This window comes from Patella vulgata, chromosome 3 (assembly GCF_932274485.2).
Source record: "Patella vulgata chromosome 3, xgPatVulg1.2, whole genome shotgun sequence".
In the NCBI taxonomy this organism is placed as follows: Eukaryota; Metazoa; Mollusca; class Gastropoda; family Patellidae; genus Patella; species Patella vulgata.
This window is the reverse complement of record NC_065881.2, coordinates 82040188-82061741: the sequence shown is the minus strand read 5'-3', so window position 1 is coordinate 82061741 and position 21554 is coordinate 82040188. Positions and strand designations below refer to the sequence as shown.

The following is a 21554-nucleotide window of genomic DNA, read 5'->3' as shown; positions in this document are numbered from 1 at the left end:
TGACAGAACTCCCCCAAAATGGTAGCCTAATTTAATCAATAAGGGTAATTAATTTATTTAAAACATTGAGTGACTACCAGTAATTTACACCTCTATAATACCTTATATTCTAAAGCGCACTCGATCCTCGTATTAAAATTGAACGACGGGTTAAATTGTGGGAGAAGCTCATAATAATATAATGTCTAGACCTTTTTTAAAAAAAGAAAAATACCAACAACATTTAGATTGTTTTATTGAGACTACTCTTATAGTTTTGAGCTATGGCCCAATTGCAATCTGATTAAAATACAGATCTATATTTCATTTCGTTTTTTTTATACTTTTGATGGCCTACACAACATGAAGATCTGGCTGGTTGTGGCGATAGGTCACGTCTGGGGTCAAACCAACCAGCGTTGATGTTACTAGTGGATTACCCACAGTTCCGTGCAAAACACGCCTAAAGCTCGTCGTTACAGACCGTTTCGTTGGCTGATACCTCACACCATTCAGAACACATCAATGATAACAACTCTTACAGATCCCAGTCTAGTAAAGACAAGTAAAAACGAAATTTTGAGCTATAAAAACGAAACGAAATAGGATCTGTGTTTTAATGAGATAGGCCCAATTGAATTTAGAAAAAAAAGACAACGAGAAATTAATTATGGCGTTCTATCTGCACCCTGACCCACGCACACCTTCATATCTCTGTACCCGTCACTTCTACTTCACAGAGCACTAAATATTCGGTAGGTTTTGTAATCCGAACCCATCGACCAATAGCTACTCCATCACATTCAAAGGTTCTGATTGTACAACCAAATACCCCGGGTATAAATTTACACAAGGTAAATTCTGTTAATACTGATGGCGTGCTGTTATAGACTAAGATACTCGTGTCTGACAATCGGTGTCCAACGGCTGAAAATAGAAGTAGATTATTTCAAAAACAAAAGTAGATGGTCATTCATAAGTGTTTAATATAATTCGACTTCTTTGATATTGAGGTCGATTGAATTAAATTTAATCTGTTGCTTCGTCTTGTTGGGTGGGTTTCTGTCTATATTTATAATTTTAGAGCCAGTTCTGTCATATTTTCATAGATGACTTGATCCAATCTGGGGGGGGGGGGGAGATTGCCTAATGGTTAGCCCGTGTGCGTTATGTCATAAGGTCTGTCATTGACTCAGATGGTGTGGTTTCGATTCGCCGACTTTACGTGACAAGAAGTAAGGTCGCCTGTTCAACCTCGTGGGTTTTCTCCGGGTCTTCCGGATTCCTCCCACTGCTAAAGACCCCTACGCGGAAACGAATTATTGAAATAAAATTGAACCATATTTTAGTCCCGAAATAACCTAGTTTGTGTCGAGTGGACGTTAAACCCCATTTACCCCTCTCTCTCGTGATCCAATCCACACGTCCTGTCGACCCAATTGAATGCTCTATTTTGCTAGAGATGAAATATACATCTGGTAATGAGTTTTCTACCTCATTGAAAATCGTCGATTAAAAGAATAAATCCATTAGTTGCCCATTGAAGGCGCACATTGTGATCAAATACAGGGGCTTAAATAGGAGGGTATGTGCGTATGCGTGTGTGGGTAGTGGAAGGGGGAGGGGGAGGGGGGTACATCGGTCTCAAAATAAGTAGACACTGCAGTCGGTCTCAAAATTAGGAAATGAAATGAAATGGGGTTTAACGTCTACTTTTCTGCTCCTAAACTGGGCCAAACAGGACGGGCATACACCATACGGTGTGCTATGAAGGAAATTTTGCCCGGGCAGCGGCGCTACGACCTACTCTTATATCGAATTCCAACCGGCGAGGGGTCTTTTACGTGCACGCCAATATGTAAAGGGACCTCCGTTTTTCCTCCCATCCGAACGACTAGACAGCTGTCCTTGTCAGACCCTCCGTCCTGCATAACTGAGAAGGGGAAACCGCGTCGGAAAATCTGGATGAACTTTATCAACCAATGCAGGGATCGAACACCCGACATCCATACTAGCGACCCAGCGTCTTACCCACTTAGCCACCGTGATCCCCTCAAAATTATACATCGGCGACTAAATGAATAAATGAGGTAAACAAGCAATGCCAAAATAGAGGAGAAAAAAGCAAAATGAATATATAGAGGATATTAAAAATTTGTCGTTTTAGAGTGAATAACATATTTTATTTCATCGAGAAGCAAGAAAACTTATATTTTCACTCATGCTACGCATTCGTGAAAATATAAACGTTTTCTTGCTTAGAGATGAAATAAAATATGTTATTCACGACAAAACGACAAATGTTCTATTTATTTTATGATTTTACAATCAATTTAAGGTAAAAACAACATGGACTACTGCTAGCCAGTGGAATAACACTTTTATTTCACTGATAAAACGCGGTATTCCACTACTGATAATAAAATAAATCTGTGTATACGTATGATTGTTTTGATTGGACATCTCCATACGTGCCAGTTTTTTTTTAAAGCTCAAATTAGTCAAAACTGTTATACGTTCAGTAATGAAACAGGGGGCCTCATGACGTTTGCGTGTGAACGTGATCGACAGACGCGATCGATCTTGACAAAATAGCCAAACACATGCTGCCAACTCTTGAATTATTCCAAGAAAACTGGATTTTGGCATTGCTTGTTTATCATTAATTTGGTTGCGCAGAAAAAATGAGCTTGGCCTGGGAGTGTTACTCAGATTCTTTCCAAGCGTCTTAACATAAAGAAAAGAAAATCCAAAGTTTTGCTGTAAAAGAGAAATGGATACAACCCCCCCCCCCCCCCGCTGAGCCAGAACTATAATATTTACCTGGCTTATCGTCGAATCTGTTAGCAATGGTAACACTGGTAATGTTATATGTAGATTGTAAATCAACTTGCCACCAGGGATTAAGGTCATTGGCATCAGTATGCTGGCAGTAGTTAACAATAGTTGGTATATGACCGTCATTAGCAAACCCAGCGACATGTTCTCCGAACTGTGAACTATGCATAGATGGTTTATTAAGAGCAACGTTAGGTCCATCTTAAAAAGAAATGACATTCAGCGTACAAAATATATTTAATATGGGAGATAAAATAAGATATATATAAATATTCACTGACATTCAACGTACAAAATATATTTAATATTGGGGATAAAATAAGGTATATATATATATATATATATATATATATATTACTTTGTCTGTTACTTTTAGCTGACAAATCAAGCATAACAGCGTCGCATTTGTAATGTAGGTCTCAGAAGTGTAATGGCAATAAATAAATTAATACCAAGTTAAAAGTCATATTGTTAGAAATGAAATGTAATGAAATGAAATTGAGTTTAACATCCTACTTTTCTGCTCCGACTTGGCTAATGAAGAAGGGCATACGCCATACAGTGTGCTACGAATACATTTTGCCCAGACAGCGGGATCTTTTACGTGCACGCCAATGTTTACATGTGACCTCAGTGGGGGGCGGGGGGGGGGCTGAAAATGAACTGTGTTCACCCTTTTCGAATGCTTCGAAATCTAATTTGACAAACAATGTCGGAAAAAGGGAAATGAAATGAAATGGGGTTTAACATTCCACTGTTCTGCTCCTAAACTCGGAAAAGGGGACTTGGGGGAAAGTATACCAGAGCATAAACTTTATAACTTCTTTCGGGATATATAAGTACTATCTAATAGTACCCTTGGTTAATATATAAATCAGTATTAAAAATATCGTTTATTGGAAGCGGTTTATAGAGATACAAAACTGTTACCTGTTACCTGTTTATATGGTAATATTGTTCACTGTTACCTGAGATATACATACTATAAAACTGTTATCATGAGGCGAGTTATGTACATAGAATATAATGATATTACCTGGTTGTTGTTTACATCTGATAGACGGGGATCCACAGCTATTAAAATCATTATCTCCCGCTGGAAGAAAAAAATATAATGTGTTAATCTAGTGTGCTATAATAACAAATTCGAACTTAACTGTCATTATGGTGTCGCGGTGATATAAGTATGTATTTTAAGTTTCATCAAAATCGGATAAAAATTGTGACCTCTAGAGGGTCCACAATCTTGGTATTATATACTTTCACACTATTTGCGTACAACGATCGGCCATTTTGTCTGGCAATGTCGGTCCGATTTTCACGAAATTCGAACCCATCCATTGCAAGACTATTGGTGTTACATACTTTTACACGAGGTGCGGCCATTCTGTCAGGCAATGTCGGTCATATTTTCGTGGAATTCAAACTCAACCATTATTAGGGTGTAACTGTGATATATTAGAACAGTTTTTTTTAAAAATCGGATCAAGGGCTGTTCTAAAATATGTAGTAGCGGAGAGAGTATGTGTCACACGTTGGATGTGGGGAGTTTTTGTTTATTTGTAATTACCACATCTGGCCAGAGACTCATGTCACTGCATGTGCTACATATTTAATTTAGTAACTGTGTCGAGATTCGCCCGTCAAAGGAATTTACATATTTGTTTTGGTTGCCGTGACTCAGGATCGATCTTTAAGGGAAAGAAGCAGTCACATCGTTACATAATATATGATTTGGTGGCGTAACTCAGTTTCGACATTTGGAGTAACCAGCAACTGTGCAAGAAGAAAACCCATAGAACCAGTACGCAAAAGAAATCTGGTGGAAAAAATTTGGAGGAAAGGAAATCTGGTGGAGAAAAAGAAATAGTGGAAATATTCGCCAAAATAGGTAAATACATTTTTTTCTGAAAAATTAAACACGTAAAGTTGTTTAACAGATCAAATAATATTAATGTGAGAATAAAATCAGATTAAAAGTTAAATGTTTCAAATTTAACTCTCGGGATTTCTAGATTTGTGCAAAATTTTCAATTCAAATATTTCTTCCTGTCCCCAGCAAGGAGATTTAGGTCCTGAACCCAAAGTGCATCAATGATACTTACACAAAACTCCATAAACTTCAACTTCACAGAGTGTCAGGAAATTCGATTTCTGGATAGAAATTTTCAAGAATCGTCCAGCTACGTTTTCATTACATCGGATTATATTCTTTCCTTTATTGAACTTCACTACAGATGCACAGCAGTTGGGCACAGTTTCGTTGTCAACATCCGGGTTAGTTTGAAATAGTTCATAATTAACATCATGGAGTCTTTCAGCTGTAAATTATTATACATTATCTTAAGTCAATTCATTCTTTGATACCGTGATAGCGCAACGTTAAAGGTTTTATTAATTATCTAGGATTTAATAATAAAAAAAATAATATATAAAAAATATAATAATAAAAGTATGTTATTGAAAATTTAATTAAAATTACTTTCAGTTTCGATTTTTATACTTCAAAATGTCGCTTTACTTGTCTTTACTACACTAGAATTTAGGTGATGTGAGGGGCAAGTCACTAAACGGTCTGTTACGGTGAGTATTTGGCGTGAGGTGCACGGAATTGTACTTAACCCACTAGAAACATCAATGCTGCTTGGTTAATCAAATGTCTGACGTCATAGGGTCAAAAGCCGCTCGTATGACCCTGACGCGACCTCTCACTACTATATATTTGATAACGTGACAACACAACATTAAAGGTTTTATTAATTATCTAGGATTTAAATAAAGGGGTAGCCGTTTTTGTTATGCTATAGTTTATATAAAATAATAAGAAATGACTATATTGAAAATTTCAAAAGCAATCTTTGATAACGCAACGTTTTATTAAAGATACATTAGTTAAGAGTTTAAGAAAGAGTTGGTCATTCTTGCTATAATAATTCAAAAATAGATGATAAAAAAAGAAAATATTGAAAATTTAATTCAAATTACTTCATTCTCAGCCAAGTTTGTAGTTTTGACAAGATGTGTGCACGGTGGTAACAAAGGCTCTGGTATAATCGGGACTTAGCCTCGCTTTCCCAGTTTTAAATGGCTAACCGTTTTAATCTGGTTAAAATCTCGAGTACCCGATGCCATCGAGAGACGATTATGATATGGTTTTGTTAATAAATGTCTAATTAATAGTTTATATAACATTTCAGGTCTAAAGAAAGACATGCAATAGGCACATTTAGCTCATGTATAATGTATGTTTAATTGTGCAGGAGTTAAAAAATAAAGAGCTAGTTTAAAACAAATAATATATGGGGCGCCGTTTGTAAAATAATTATTTAATTTTTTTTTATAGCACAAAACATTAGATTTAACTCCGAATATATATACAGTGGACTCTGTCACATCCGACATCGTGCGGGATCGTTACAATAATTCGGATCACACAGCATTTCGGAATATCGAGTTTTCTCCAAAACCGGAAATACTGTAACTTCGAAAACCGGAAGTATTTTTATAATGTAGCTTCGAATCACCAGAATGCTATTCCCTTTATAAATGATAAACTTTTCTGTACTTTCAAAATTTTATTATATTAAATAATTAACAATAACAATGCATGCGTACAATATATTCATAAAATCGTTTACATGTAATATCAATGCATGCGTACAATATATTTATCAATATCAATGCATGTAATCGTTGAAAGTAGTTTGCTTAGTTAAGATTACCGGAAGCATATCGTAAGGCGGAGTCCTGAGCAACATCTTCTAACAAATGAATTGTTGCGATCATCTTTTCGTCCCTAATCTGTGCGAAGTGTTTAATGTCGTTGAGCATGCGTAGGGATTTTGAATAGGTCAAGTCTGTCGTTAATGTATATTCTTCATCGTCCCCGTCTTCAGTCAATTGTCATTTATAATCTGTCGTTCTATGTCCAGTTTTTCAAGCCAATCAAAGTAAACGGCACCTGTCATCCAAGCTTTGCGATTGGCCGACCAATTGACTGGCAGGTAGATCTTGTCCACTCCCTTAAAACAACTCGGGTTCACTGCTTTACCGATCAAAGTAATCAACACAGTTTTAATCTAACCGATAATTGATTGGTGATTACTTGTTAATCTTTTCTGGCTTCACACCCATTGAGTTTTAATCTCACCGATAATTGGATGCTTCACACCCACCGTTTGAAGTACGGATTATACGGTGTTGATTCAATGGAAATTATGTGACGGGACGGCTGATTGATTTCGGAATCCGGAACATACAGAATTCAGATTTACCAGCTATTTTTTGGCTGAAGTAATAAGGCAATAAATCGGGACATGAAAATCATACCGGATGTCACAGCAATCCGGAGTGATCAGAGATCGGATGTGGCAGAGTCCACTGTATTTAGATAAATATTAGAACAAAAATGGCATATATATAAATATCAAAAAATATTGTAGCTAAAGGTCGAGTTTTTGGTCTATGAAAACCTTTAAATGGTATATCTTGATTTCACATCGCTTAGTTAAATATATAGCTAAATGTGCTGTTTTTCGTAGGTATAAATGCTAAATACTAAATCACTGAAAAATCTAAAGTTAAATATTTAGCTAAATATATAAACATTTAGCTAAATATATAAACATTTAGCTAAATATATAAACATGTAGCTAAATATATAAACATTTAGCTAAATATATAAACATTTAGCTAAATATATAAACATTTAGCTAAATATATAAACATTTAGCTAAATATATAAACATTTAGCTAAATATATAAACATTTAGTTAAATATATAAACATGTAACTAAATATATAAACATTTAACTAAATATATAAACATTTAACTAAATATATAAATATCATGCTAAATATATATGTTTAGCTAAATGTATAAATATTTAACTAGCAATTATAAATGGAAGCTGACCACGAACTTGTAACCCGAATCACGGCACAGATCAAGGCAAGTTGCAGTCAATGGAAAGTTGTAAACTACGTCATCGTTTAGCGTGAAGTCGCTTACAACAATAATTATTTTACAAACGGCGTGGTACGGTTGTGCTTTGTAAATTTAACTATATGTTTAGCTAAATATATAATTATTTAGCTAAATATATAATTATTTAGTTTAATATATATATATAATTATTTAGCTAAATATATAATTATTTAGTTTAATATATAATTATTTAGTTTAATATATAAATATTTAGCTAAATATATATTATATATATATATATATATATATATATATATTATTTAGCTAAATATATATTATTTAGCTAAATATATATTATTTAACTAAATATATAAATGTTTAACAAAATATATAAATGTTTAACTAAATATTTTAACATTTAACTAAATATATATTTAGCTAAATGTTTAAACATTTAACTAAATATTTAGCTAAATGTTTATATATCATCAAATCTCTTGTTTTGGTCTTAATATTCAATGCTAAATGTTAAACATGAAAATAGAGACAAATCAAGAAATATTTATATATATTATGTTAAATATTGAGTTTTTGTTGTATTTTTAGTTTAAATATTAAAAGTGAAAAATTTGCACAAAAGTCGAGATTTAACTATGTATATAAATTTAAATTAAATCTAGTGTTTTTTGCTATATAAAAAGCTAAATAATTAATTTACAAACGGCGCCCCATAATAATATTATATTGAAAATTTCATTCAAATTACTTTATTGAAAGCGAGTGTTTGAAGATGTAGCGTTGATTGTTTATTATCCTAGCAGTACTTGACAATAGAGGCCGAGTCTAGACAATCTTTTTTTAAATTAAATTATTTAATAGCGACCGTGTTTAAATCCATTAAATCGCGATCATCCGATATGAGTCGATTATTTACTTGTCTAAATAATATACTTAATAATCATTTATATAACATTTGAAGCCAAAAGACAAATCTGCAATAAGCCATCTTCAATGATCAAACGCTATTACATATGTTACATATCGCATCTGGAGAATTGGATAGCCGAATGGTTAACGCGTGCGCGCTGTATCACAAGGTCTGTCATTGAGTCAACTGGCGTGGTTTCGATTCCCCGGTTGTACGTGACAAAGAGTACGGTCGCCTCTCTAGCCTCCTGGGTTTTCTCCATGTCCTCCGGTTTCCTCCCATTGCTTAAGACACCTACGACAAGCCAAGCGAATTATTGAAATAAAATTGAACCATATGCTAGTCCCGAAATTACATAGTTTGTGTCGAGAAAACGTTAAACCCTATTTCTCTCTCTTGGCCTGTGCTGGGATTTAAACCTTTAATCATCAACAAACGGATTACACTGCACCAAATTAGGATTCTGTAGTAGTTATTTGCTCTACTTCTAGGTCTCCCAACATTTTTCATCTCATTCCCCATTACAGCATACCACGCATTAAGGACTAACTTTTGAGCGATGATGGGATTTGGCTTTCATATGTAATAAGTATGAAATCGATTACAGAGAAGTATAATACTATATGTGTTTACTATTGAGTCTGATATATTAAAATCAGTTCTGATGGTGTAACACATCAAACAAAATACCAGCCTGTCAATTAAAAGAATATTGAATATGTTGGTAAATATTGTATTCCCTAATGTTGCATAATGTGAAGGACAGTGATAGGTAAAAGATTAGAATCATCATACGACAGCTTGTGTGATACAGTCTCCGATGTCCTTTAATCGACCATACTATTGTTTAATTTAACAAAGGCCCAGCGGCTGCCATTGTATAGTGGACAAGATAGATAATAAATTGATCGCTAGCTACGTTTACTACAATGTGTTCAATTGTCACACATAATTGCTCTGTAACCTGCTATGTAATTATCGTAAGTTAAGTTAGGTTTTTGGATATAGAACAAACGGGCTTTGCTAGCTCACATAGAAGGGGTTCTCATATAATATTTTGTATACCATTGTATATGTTAGAATAAAATGTTGAATCCAAATTATCTTTTATTTCTGTTAACCCAAACTATGTTATACTAATCAGCTCGTTGCCACGGGAGATGATAATGATTTCGTGATTTTTTGCACATTTTCATCTATATTAGATAAACACAATAATAGAACAAAAACACAAAAAACATAATTCAGGGGCGTATAATACTGAATTTACGCACGACAATTATGGCAGATAATGCGCTGATAGGATAAAATAGATAACATTGACATCCAAGGAAAAGAAGTTACTTTCACTATTTCTGTACCAATTATAAACCTGAACCAAGAGATATTAATTGGCCACGGGGTGTGATTTTCAGACTAGAAAACAAAATTTAATGATCTCTAATATATGATTAATCCAAATTATAATCATAACGCATCTTAATAATTCAGAAATTCTTGGCTAAAAATAAAGTCTTCATTGCTAATAGGTTCTGCTTCAGAGATTCATTTGTAAAATATCATACAGTAATTATTGACGAGAGGAGTATAACGTCACGCCAGTCTGCGTGTTTATACTTGCGATTTTTCAACGTGATTTCCCCCCTTGTCAGTGGTGCAAAACGGAGGGCCTGACAAAGACAACTGTCTAGTTCTTCGTATGATACGAAAAATCGGTGTCCTGTGTATGATCATGGATATTATCAATTACTAGCAGGAGAGGTTAACGTCCACTCGACACAAACTAGGTCATTTCGGGACTAACATATGGTTCAATTTTATTTCAATAATTCGCTTGCGCGTAGGGGTCTTTGGCAGTGGGGTGGAATCGGAGGACCCGCAGAAATTCCACTAGAAATACAGTGGGACAAATATCGGGGGGGGGGGGGGGCGGACATTTTGTTTGCTGGAACAAAATGAGTAACAAATAATCGTGTTTATACTTGCGATTTTTCGACGTGGTTGCCCCTTGTCAGTGGTGCAGAACGGAGGGCCTGACGAGGACAACTGTCTAGTCCTTCGTATTATACGAAAAATCGATGTCCTGTGTACACACTGGCGAGCACGTAAAAGATCCCTTGGTAGTTGGAATTCGATATAAGAGTAGGCGATATTGCCACTGCCCGGGCAAAATTTCCCTCATAGCTCACTGTATGGCGTATGCCCGTTTTCATTAGCCCGGTATAGCAGCAGAACAGTAGGACGTTCAAGGCCTTTTCATTTCATTGCACGTAGGGGTCTTTATAGCAGTGGGGAGGGGGGGGGGTCCAGAGAAGGGACAACTTTTGGCTGGGACAAAATGAGTAAGAAATCATGGTGTCTATACTTACGATAATCATCAGCATTATAGACAACAACAAAGTTGATTCTATAAACATCTTCTAGATCCACAATAAACCATGGATTGAGGTCGGTGATAGGTGTTTGAAAACAAACAGTCTGTAAACCATAATCTTGTGGTGTGATGTCTCCGTCTACTGCCTGCCCACTCGAACGACCAGCTACAATACTACTGCTAAAAGTGGGTTTACTTCTGGCCAGGTTTTCGCCCTCTGAATAAAAGATAAACATGTTGATTGGATATGTCACCGATGTTTTTTAAAGGAGTATTATTGGAAAATGGATCAAGAGCGGGCAGTTCGCACTATAATAGTTAAAATCCAAATAATGTAAAGGGTATTGCTGAAAATTTCAGCCAAACTGATCCACTCTGAACCGAGATCTTAGCTTTTGAATTTTAGGCCTAGCCCCGATCATCATTACTAAAGTCGGTACGATACAAAACATAGTCTCGATTATCCATTTTAATTTAATCAAGTTAATTAATGTCTAATTAATAATTTAGATAACATTTGAGACCTAAAGAAAAACCCGCAATAGGCAGATTTAGCTCTTGTATAATGTATGTTTAATATACTTGATATAATGTTTATAATCCAAAATGTGATGAAATGATGGTTTAACGCATTGGTCTACTCCGACTGGGCTAATGAAGACAGGCATACGCCATACACCGTGACATGAGGGCAATTATGAACTGAAAGTGGCACTATGGCTTACTCTTATATCGAATTCAAACAGCCAAGGGTTCCTTTACGTGCATTCCAATGTATACACGCGACCTCGGTTTTTCGTCTCACCCGAAGGACAGGACAGCTGTCCTTGTCAGGCCCTTCGTTCTGCACCACTGACAAGGGGAAACCACGTCGGAAAATCCCGGTGAACTTTCTCGGCCAATGCAGGGATCGAACCCACCTAGCCACCGTGGCTCCCCGACGCCAATATGTACACGACTATAGGCTGAACATTGCCAGGCTCTCTGTCCTACAAAACTGACAGGGGAACAACGACGGATAATCCCAATGGACGTTTTCGACCAACGCAGGGGTCGAACACGGGACCTACAGGTTGGCGAACCAACGCCTTACTCACTGACCCGCCGTGACTCCCTGTTAATGATAAAGAAATGGTCTCGACGGGTACTGTTCCATAAAAATGTTCCTATAAAACAAGGTCCAGAGTAATTATGCTAACTATTCACCGGACTAGTTTGAATCGTGTAATAATAATAATAATAATAATAATAACAAAACTAGAACTGCGATGCAGTAATGACGGGTTTCACCGGTCCACGTCACCACGTCATTTCCGCCACCAATGAAACCGTTAAACAGATTTCCACAGATTTAACGTCCACTCAACACAAACTAGGTCATTTCGGGACTAACATATGGTTCAATTTTTTATTTCCATAATTCGCTTGCGCGTTGAGGCGGAAACCGGAGGACCCGGAGAAAACCCAGGAGGTTGGACAGGTTACCCTACTCCTTGTCACGTACAACTAGGGATTCGAATCCACGCCTGTTGACTCAATGACAGACTTTATGATACAGCGCGCACGTGCTAACCATTCAGCCATCCACCCCCTCTCAGTAACGGCAGAACTTAGAAGCAATTATCGGGTATCTATATAGAGGATATTTGTCGTTTTAGAGTGAATTCGTGAAAATATAAGTTTTCTTGCTTCTCGATGAAATAAAATATGTAATTCACGACAAAACGACAAATGTTCTATTTATTTTATGATTTTACAATCATTTTAGGTAAAAACAACTAGCCAGTGGAATAACACTTTTATTTCACTGATAAAACGCGGTATTCCACTACTGATCATAAAATAAAGCATCGTATTAAATCATTCTATATGTTGGATGGAATTAGATATCATATCATGGAAGGAATATTGAATAACACTCATCTGAAGAAGATGCTTGTTTTGAAGGCTAATATTACAGTTTTTGTCGAAATGTTGTCACTTTCGGTGAAAATAAATGTTTAAAATATGTTTTATGAAATCTGGAATGACGTTAGACATCAAATGGAGGAACCTTTATAAAAATCAAATAATAATTGACACTTTTATGGACCAAAAACCGTTAAAAGTGACTTGCAGAAAATCGGCTATTTTCCTGCAACTGAACAAGTTAGAAACCATTTTGTGATATCTATAAGTACGTATGAGTTCATTCTATTTGTTGAATAAAATTAAATATCATACTTTTAAACACATAAAAAAATAGGACTCATTTGAATAAAATATCTGTTTTGAAGGTTAAAAATGCAGTTTTGGACAATATTGCGTCACTTTTGATATACATTCTCTTTGTATGAGTTATTGCTACGAGTTTATAAAAGTTACAAACAAATATTTTAAAATATGAAGACGCTGGGTGAGTTGTAAATAGCTTATTTTTACACCTTTTAATCCAAATGACACGAAAATGAAATCGAAAATTAAAAAAACTGAGTCCGAGATTCTATGCGCCTTTACGGGGCTCATCTTTTTGGTAATATCAGTGGTAACGAACTGTCAAAATTGTAGTTTTTGCTAAATTTAATCTCTAAGTCACACCCACTTTTCCAGTAAAACCGAAGACATCGTATTGATCCGACATGTAGATTCCGAGTTACAATCAAATTGGAAAAAAACCAACAATAATATTAATAACAAATGGTCTTAGTACAATACTATAGAGCTTATATACAGTAAAATGCAATAAAACAGAACATTACACATAGTCTTAGATTATAGATTTTCCTGTATAAAATACAAAAAAAAATCTGGTCTTACCCGCTATCACTATAAAAACTTCATTTCCATCATCATCAACCCATGTCTCTGTTTCATTTATATTTACATCAAAAAGTTGACATTCTCTTCTGTTTTTGTTGAACGTAAATGCCACGCATCTTGATTCATATTCACATTCCAGATTACAAAATATTCGCCCATCAACGTTATACGTTTTAAATGATCCCGTAGCCGTTTTATCTGATTTGATCAAACTATATTTTATATTATAACTATTGGTGTTTAAACTGTTTGATAAACTTGACATCCAGTATATCAGGATTACACAATGAAGTATATCAAAGATGAACCCTTTCCTCGCCATGTTAACGACTCAAATGAAGTAATCAAGAATATTTCCAGACCAATTAGATATGCCCCAATAAATGATACACAAACGCCTCTCGCGATGGGATTGAGTTATCTACGTAAATTACCGTTATAATCGATACCCCTGCCCTCGGTAACTAAAATAACTCTGTGATTCTGTATATCTATAAATAATTTACATTGTTTATTTACAAGAACCAGATAGTAATATATCTCCGGTAAAAAGTTTTACATTTTGTTTGACAGGTATTTCTAGCTGACCAATTTACCAAAAAAATCAATACAACGTATGCTCAAGCTTCCAATATTCTCTGTTTCTGCTAACTTTAAATCAAAAAATTCTTCCACAATTACAGTACATATTTTAGTGTAATTATTTATCTAAACTGACTAATTGCTTTAAATTTAAAGTGGACAAGTAGTGGTCTAGTGATTTAATGCGTGTGTGTGAAACCATAAGGTCTGTCATTGGGTCAAGTGGTGTGGTTTCGATTCCCAGCTTGTGCGTGATAATGAGGAGGGTCGCCTGTCCAACCTCGTGGGTTTTCTCCGGATCCTCCGATTTCCTCCCACTACTAAAGACCTCTACGCGAAAGCGAATTATTGAAATGAAATTAAACCATCTTGAATATCGAAAAAATGCCGAAGAAAACTTTCGCCAATCTTTGATTCTAAAACTAATCAAGCGAACTTCCAAATTTCGAATAACCGCCAGTGAGAGCCCCTGTGGCATGCGTCGAAAGATTCCATCAATTAAAAAACCCAATGAAGATCCATTGAGAAATAACCGAGATACGGCCATTTTTTTGTTCTTGGCCATTCTTTTGTCCAAAGCCATTCTTTTGTTCTTGGCCATTCTTTTGTCCAAAGCCATTTTTTGTTCTATCCGTAAAACTATTCCCGGTTGTCAAAATTGACCCAATTTATGTTTCCTTTAATTAAGAGTAAAAATTCATTGAAACTCATTGAAACATACTTTGGTGCTTATTCACTAGGGACATTAAATTATGTACAATGTATTAATTGAACCAGAATGATGTCTATTACTTTGTGTGATTGTGATGCTTGTATAACTATAAACATTAAAAATTACATTTATTCGTGATACAATGTTAAATGAAATGAAATGAAATGAAATGGGGTTTAACGTCCTACTGTTCTGCTCCTATACTGGGCTAATGAAGACGGGCATACGCCATACAGTGTGCTATAATGAGGGAAATTTTGCCCGAGCAGCGGCACTATCGCCTACTCTTATATCGAATTCCAACTGCCAAGGGATCTTTTACGCGCATTCCAATGTTTACACGGGACCTCGGTGTTTCGTCTCATCCGAAGGACTAGACAGCTGTCCTTGTCCTGCATCACTGACAAGGGGAAACCACGTCGGAAAATCGGGATGAACTTTCTCGGCCAATGCAGGGATCGAACACCTGACCTCCAGGCTAGCGAGCCAGCGCCTTACCAACCTAGCCACCGTGGCTTCCTAAACAATGTTAAAACACCCCTCCTCAGTTATTAATATAGTTATTGTGTGCATTAGGACAAACCGGTTTTTATAGTCTCCGCAAGGAGGTGGACAATAAGAACAGGACCTATTTTAAGATTTTATTGACAAATCGGTTTTAATCGTCTTTGCAAGGAGGTGGACAACAAGAACAGGGCTTTAAAAGTAAGTTATCATCCTCAGACCCGAGAGTACCACATCATTTCTACTATGGTAGCAGGAAAGAAAAAATTATTCACTGTAAACTGCGCTGGTCTAAAAGTAATCTTAATTTTCACAAATTCTTAATGCATGTATCAAATAATCCATCATGTAGATGCGGCCATAACATTGAAGATAGTTACCATTTCCTTCTACACTGTCCAAAATATTTTAATGAACGACAAACATTTATATAAACTCTCCCACCCGATAAACAAGACATTCGCATCTTACTATATGGTGACTCGAATTCAGACAAATTAACTATGTATAACGAAAATATTGTATGTGCTGTTCATGATTTTATTAAATTATCCAAGCGCTTTGAAATTTAATAATTAATAAACAAGATATTCACATCTTACTATATGGTGACTTGAATTCAGACAAATTAACTAACGAAAATATTGTATGTCCTGTTTATGATTTTATTAAATTATCCACTCAAATAACTGCACCCTGTCGAATAGTTTCATTATGGATGTAACACAGTCTTTTCTAAGCCCTTTGTACAATGAAACTCCACCCAGTCCCGCCCGCCCACCAACATCGGTTATACGTTACATTAGCCGCCCATGATTTTGAGGTAACGAACTTAAACTCAGCAGTCGAGTATCGATCCCTTCTTGGTCCTGATGCTAGCTAAAACTTGATTTATTCTTCCTGTAATCTTATTACATATGTACTTTAATACTCCATATACACGTATATTGATAATTATAATATATGTTTATGTCATTTATCTTGCTTTTGGGAAGCCGATTTAGATAAGCCTTTGGCTTGTTTCGATATCCTGTGAATCAAATATTGTTTTAAAAAAAAGAACAGGGTCTCTTTTAAGGTTTTATTTTTAATAGTCTTGAACAACAAGAACGATATAAACAATTATATATACAAGAGGTAATTAAATGAAGAGACATAATGTACACGCCCTATTTTGTTTCAAATATCTTAGTTAATCTTGTCATCTGAACAACTCAAGTTAGCGGGCGTGCTAATCTTAGTTGTTCATAAATAAGGCTTTCACGGCCAAACAATATCTGGCAATGGCTTTTGATCTAGTGTGGGTGGATGTTCTTTTGCACAAACTCCACAACGCAAAAAACATAGGCAGAATGTACATGTGGATAAAGGATTTTCTGAAAAATAGGCCTTTTAAGGTACGGATGGGGAATTGCATCAATGCAAAATGAAAAATGGAACGCCACAAGGATCTGTTATCAGTTCAATACTATTTAACATCATGATAAATGATCTCCGAAGCTATGGAGGGAAGGACACAGAATCGGCGCTATTGGCAGACGATAGCTCGTTCTGGAAATCATCTAAGGACATAGGTAACATCAAACGATCACTTCAATATACTCTAGAACAAATCTCCAAGTGGGCAAATGATTGGGGCTTCAAAATATCAGATGGGAAGACGATAGCAATACTGTTTCACTCGAACGATAGTAGCAGGAAAATCGATTTAAATCTGAACGGCACAAAAATTTAATTCAAATCAGAGCCGCATATCTATGGCATTAGTAAGTCGCACATCCAAAAAGCTCAACATCATGAAATACATCAGAGGGACTCATTGGGAGAGCCAATAGAAGCACTCTGCTGTTAATATACAGAACACTCATTCGCTCGGTAATCCTTAAACAATGTCTGGCGTATACAAACGCAAGTGACAGTCAACTTAGTAAGCTAGACATAATACAAGGCAAAGCGATAGTAACTAGAGCAGATATAGGAACCAAAACAGTAGCCCAATTACACGAGATGGGAGAGCTTCTGCTTGATCTCAGGCGTGAGGACCTCTCAGTCAAGTATTGGGGCAGACTACAAATGCTAAAAGAAAGATGCCCAACTTCCTCAAACAATTCCAACGAATAGGCTTCAGGCAAAACACCCGGCCCATGACATTTGGGCAAATATCAAACTACATCTTAAACAAACACAATCATAAAGGAAAATTATTGAGACAAAACCCTTCCTGGAGACACCACCTTGGCAATTAAGGGATCCAATCACCAACACGCACCTAAGTGAAGTCACAAACAAACGAGGTAATCCCATAGAGGCTAGAGTACTAGTAACAGAACTAATAGACTCCAAATGGACGGAGCATCCCCGAAACTACACAGATGGATCACAAGATGCTACACAGGGAGCAGCAGGATACGGTATATACATATCCAAAGCAAAGCTGAATATCAGGAAAAGATTACCAGAACATTATTCTGTGTACACCGCAGAACTGATGGCCATTAAACTGCAATGGAATGGCTAGCTATGCAACCAAACCAAAAAGCCGTAATCCTGTCTGACTCCCTGAGTAGCATCAAATCCATAGAATCAAACTCCTCCAAAAGTCGACAGGACATAATCCATCAAGTTAGGGAACTTGATATAAAAATTGAAAGTAGTTGGAGGAAAGTCGCCCTTGCATGGATATCCTTCCTCGTCAGGATTTTCGGCAACGAACAAACCGACAAACTAACCAAGGAGGGGTTGTCTATAAATGAACTAGAAAATTTAGAATATAGCAGTTAGGAATTTGCAAACATAGCAAAAAAGAATATCAAAATAGCATAGAAATCACGTCAAAGCAAGGAGAACATCCATCGTTATCAAATAGATAGCAATCTTGTAGACAAGGTTTACATCAACCATCCCTCGATCAAAGTATGCACGTTCATCACGAGGCTAAAAAGGTAGTCAAAGATTACACCTATCAACCAACCAAATGCCCGTGTGGACATATTGCAACCCTCTCTCACTTAGTAATCATTGCAATCAGTTAACAAACAAACGACAATCAATGATTGACAATCTAACAAAGCGGGGCAGAACCTTTTGTCTCAATTCTCTCCTTTCCCCACCCCCAGATGACAGATACGGGACCTCCCAGCTTATCTGAGACTTTATTGAAAGTATCGGTATGTACAAACACAGTAAGGCGGAGCTCAAAAAATGCCAATCGCCTTGCACTACTAAACCAACTTAAACAAATGAACTAATCAATCAAAAACACACAGCAAGGCGGGGCGCAAAAATATCTCCTAGAGAGAAACGCCAACCGCCTTGCACTACTAAAACGTCTTGACAGGGATAAAACGTAAGAATGTCCCCACAGAGGGAAACGTAATATTTTATATGTCATTGATGTTTTTTCTTTATTTTTATTGATTGTAGATCGAATTAAATATTCATGTATGTAAATTGTAATGTCACTAACACCTATTAAAATATTCATATCTTTCAAATCAAACTCTTGCTCTAAATACTATCTACCCAATAACAGCAGCGCAGCGTCTGTACAAGGAGTGGACCAGACGATTGATGAATGCCATTGGCACCTGGATCAACACGCTCAGAAACGCCTGGCGCAATCCATCGACTGTGTTTGGTCTCGGTACGACGTTATTAAGTCTCCTCTGAATTTCATCCCAAACATGTTCAATCGGGTTTAAGTCCAGAATAAGGGCTGACCAGTGCATAACGTTGACACCGTTCTGCTGTAGAAAGTCCCGAGCAACTCTTGCGATGTGGACACGGGCGTTGTCATGCTGGAAAACGTTGTTGTGGTTTGACGTGGGGTCTGGGAGATTGATCGAAGCGCACTGTTGTGATGCCGCCTCCTCTCCCTGGACCAAGATTTTGGAACACCATAGGATACACTCTCTCGTTCAGGCCGATTCCACCCCAAACCATTATGCTTGGACCGCCCAATGAGTCTCGATCCATGACACATTGGTCAGAATAGCGCTGTCCACGTCGACGCCATATTCTGGTCCTGCCATCTGCAGTTGATACGCAATACCGACTCTCATCTGTGAACAGAACAGTTCTCCATTGCCCGTGTCGCCAGTTCTGGTGCTGTTGGGCAAATTGTAGACGTTCACGTCGATGGCGAGGGGTGAGGATCGGTCCACGGTAAAGTCTACGGCAATCGATGTTCTCTCTGGTGAGACGTCGGCGCACTGTATCGGTACATCTCAGAAGTCAGGTTGCGTTTTTGAGAACATTTCCTGGGTTCAATTCTGTGTTTGGGAAGGAACCTTATTGCTCAGGTAGAGTTGGAAATGTGGTCACAAATATACAATAAAAACATTTGGAAATTTTATATATGACCATATTACGCCAAATAACAAATATAATTTTCATAACTTTACTTTTAGTGTCAACGACAACATGAATTGCGACACAAAAAATCTCATATATGTCTTGACTTGCAATGGGTGTCTAAAAATATACATCTACGGGATAGAGTACGCAACCATCGACGGGATTGCAATATTGAAAATGAAACCTTATTTGTAAATAGACATATCTTTAGATGTGCACAACACCTACAAGTAAAATTCCAAATTTTCCCGTTTTATAAAATGAAAGCTGATGACATCACGAAAAGGAAATTAGTTGAAAACCATTTTATAAAAAAATACGTTCCTCAGTTTAATAGTCAATAATTAAGAATTGGCCATTAACTTCATTAATTTTCTTACATCTATCCCAGGATTATCTTCCACTCATTGTTCCTAAATTGAACCCATATACTACAGATTAACACACGTGTGTACATGTTTTCTATTAGTTAACGATATACTATGTAACCATAGACAATAGTAACTATGACCAATTAAAAACACAGTGTTACTATGTAAATATGTATAAATACACTAAACTATCCATCTTTATACAATGACATTATTTATGAATAGTCCCAAGACGGACGAAAAGTACACCAAAATGTTACAATTTTATTAAACCAGTGTTGAAATCAGTTTGTGTCAACCAAAAATGGGATCGAACCAAGGACCTCCTTGCTAATGAGCAAGAATCATGTTAAGTTTAAAAGCTTGTTGTTTATTTTACATTTTTTAAGACATCTACAACCAGACGCGTAGCCGTGTAATATATATTGGGGGGGGGGGGGTCCGCAAATGAAATTATATAAAATATTGACAGGCTGCACAGCAGGATGTAGCACCAACTTCGATGACATCACATCAAATTATATTTAAAGATTATAGAACCGAATCCACTGGAAGCTTGATTTAAATAATTTACATTAATTGGTTACGCATCAACACACGTCTCTCTGTTTATAATAAGGGTTGTGTTGGGTCTGTCTGTGGCGTTTGCTACGGTGCCCCACGGAATTCTTTTGGATTGACTTCACTAATACTTTGGAATTATTGACTCGACACTTTTGGGGGCTTCTAAAAATGTATGTGATGAGTAGAATTAACCAGTGGATTGTAGTCAATGGTGTTCTGTCTTATTTTATGTTATAGCATTCGACTAGCTGCTATTTTAAACCACCCGTATCAATGTTTTGCAATAATATATTTTGTATGATTTCCAATATAACCATTCTAATAATCGTTACCGACATTGTACAAAATAAAAGGTTTAATTGTGTAGCATACAGATTAAAGGGCGGTAAACTTTTAATTAGAAAAAAAATTATTAAGTTATGTGAAACTAACAATAACAATAAATTAATTCATATCTTTAGAAGATAATAAGCTATTATAATATCCATTCTGTTTCAACCCTGCTTTATTTGGCGTTACCACGCATTAATTAATATCGTTCTATTGACGTTTACTTTAGAAACATTCAGATTAGTTTTTATTTATTTATTTATTTTTTCCAAACCAAGCGGAGCATGCAT

At 36.1% G+C, this 21554-nt stretch overlaps 1 protein-coding gene across 1 annotated transcript; it reads right to left on the bottom strand.

Moving 5' to 3' along the window:
* Positions 1–665: 665 nt before the first annotated feature.
* On the bottom strand, positions 666–2986 carry LOC130012126 (fucolectin-1-like). The gene is made up of 2 exons (XM_056099335.1): positions 2803–2986; positions 666–906 (listed from the first exon to the last, which is right to left on the bottom strand). Exons 1-2 carry the CDS (start codon positions 2984–2986, stop codon positions 686–688), a joined length of 405 nt encoding a protein of 134 aa, XP_055955310.1. The 3' UTR covers positions 666–685.
* Positions 2987–21554: the final 18568 nt, after the last annotated feature.

What these genes read in the sequence shown, in the direction of transcription:
- LOC130012126 (XM_056099335.1), bottom strand. Translation starts at nt 2,986, where the DNA reads ATGCATAGTTCACAGTTCGGAGAACATGTCGCTGGGTTTGCTAATGAC. An exon ending in CAGATTCGACGATAAGCCAG is followed by an intron (nt 907 to 2,802) that starts GTAAATATTATA and finishes TTCTATTTTCAG; the next exon opens with CCGTTGGACACCGATTGTCA.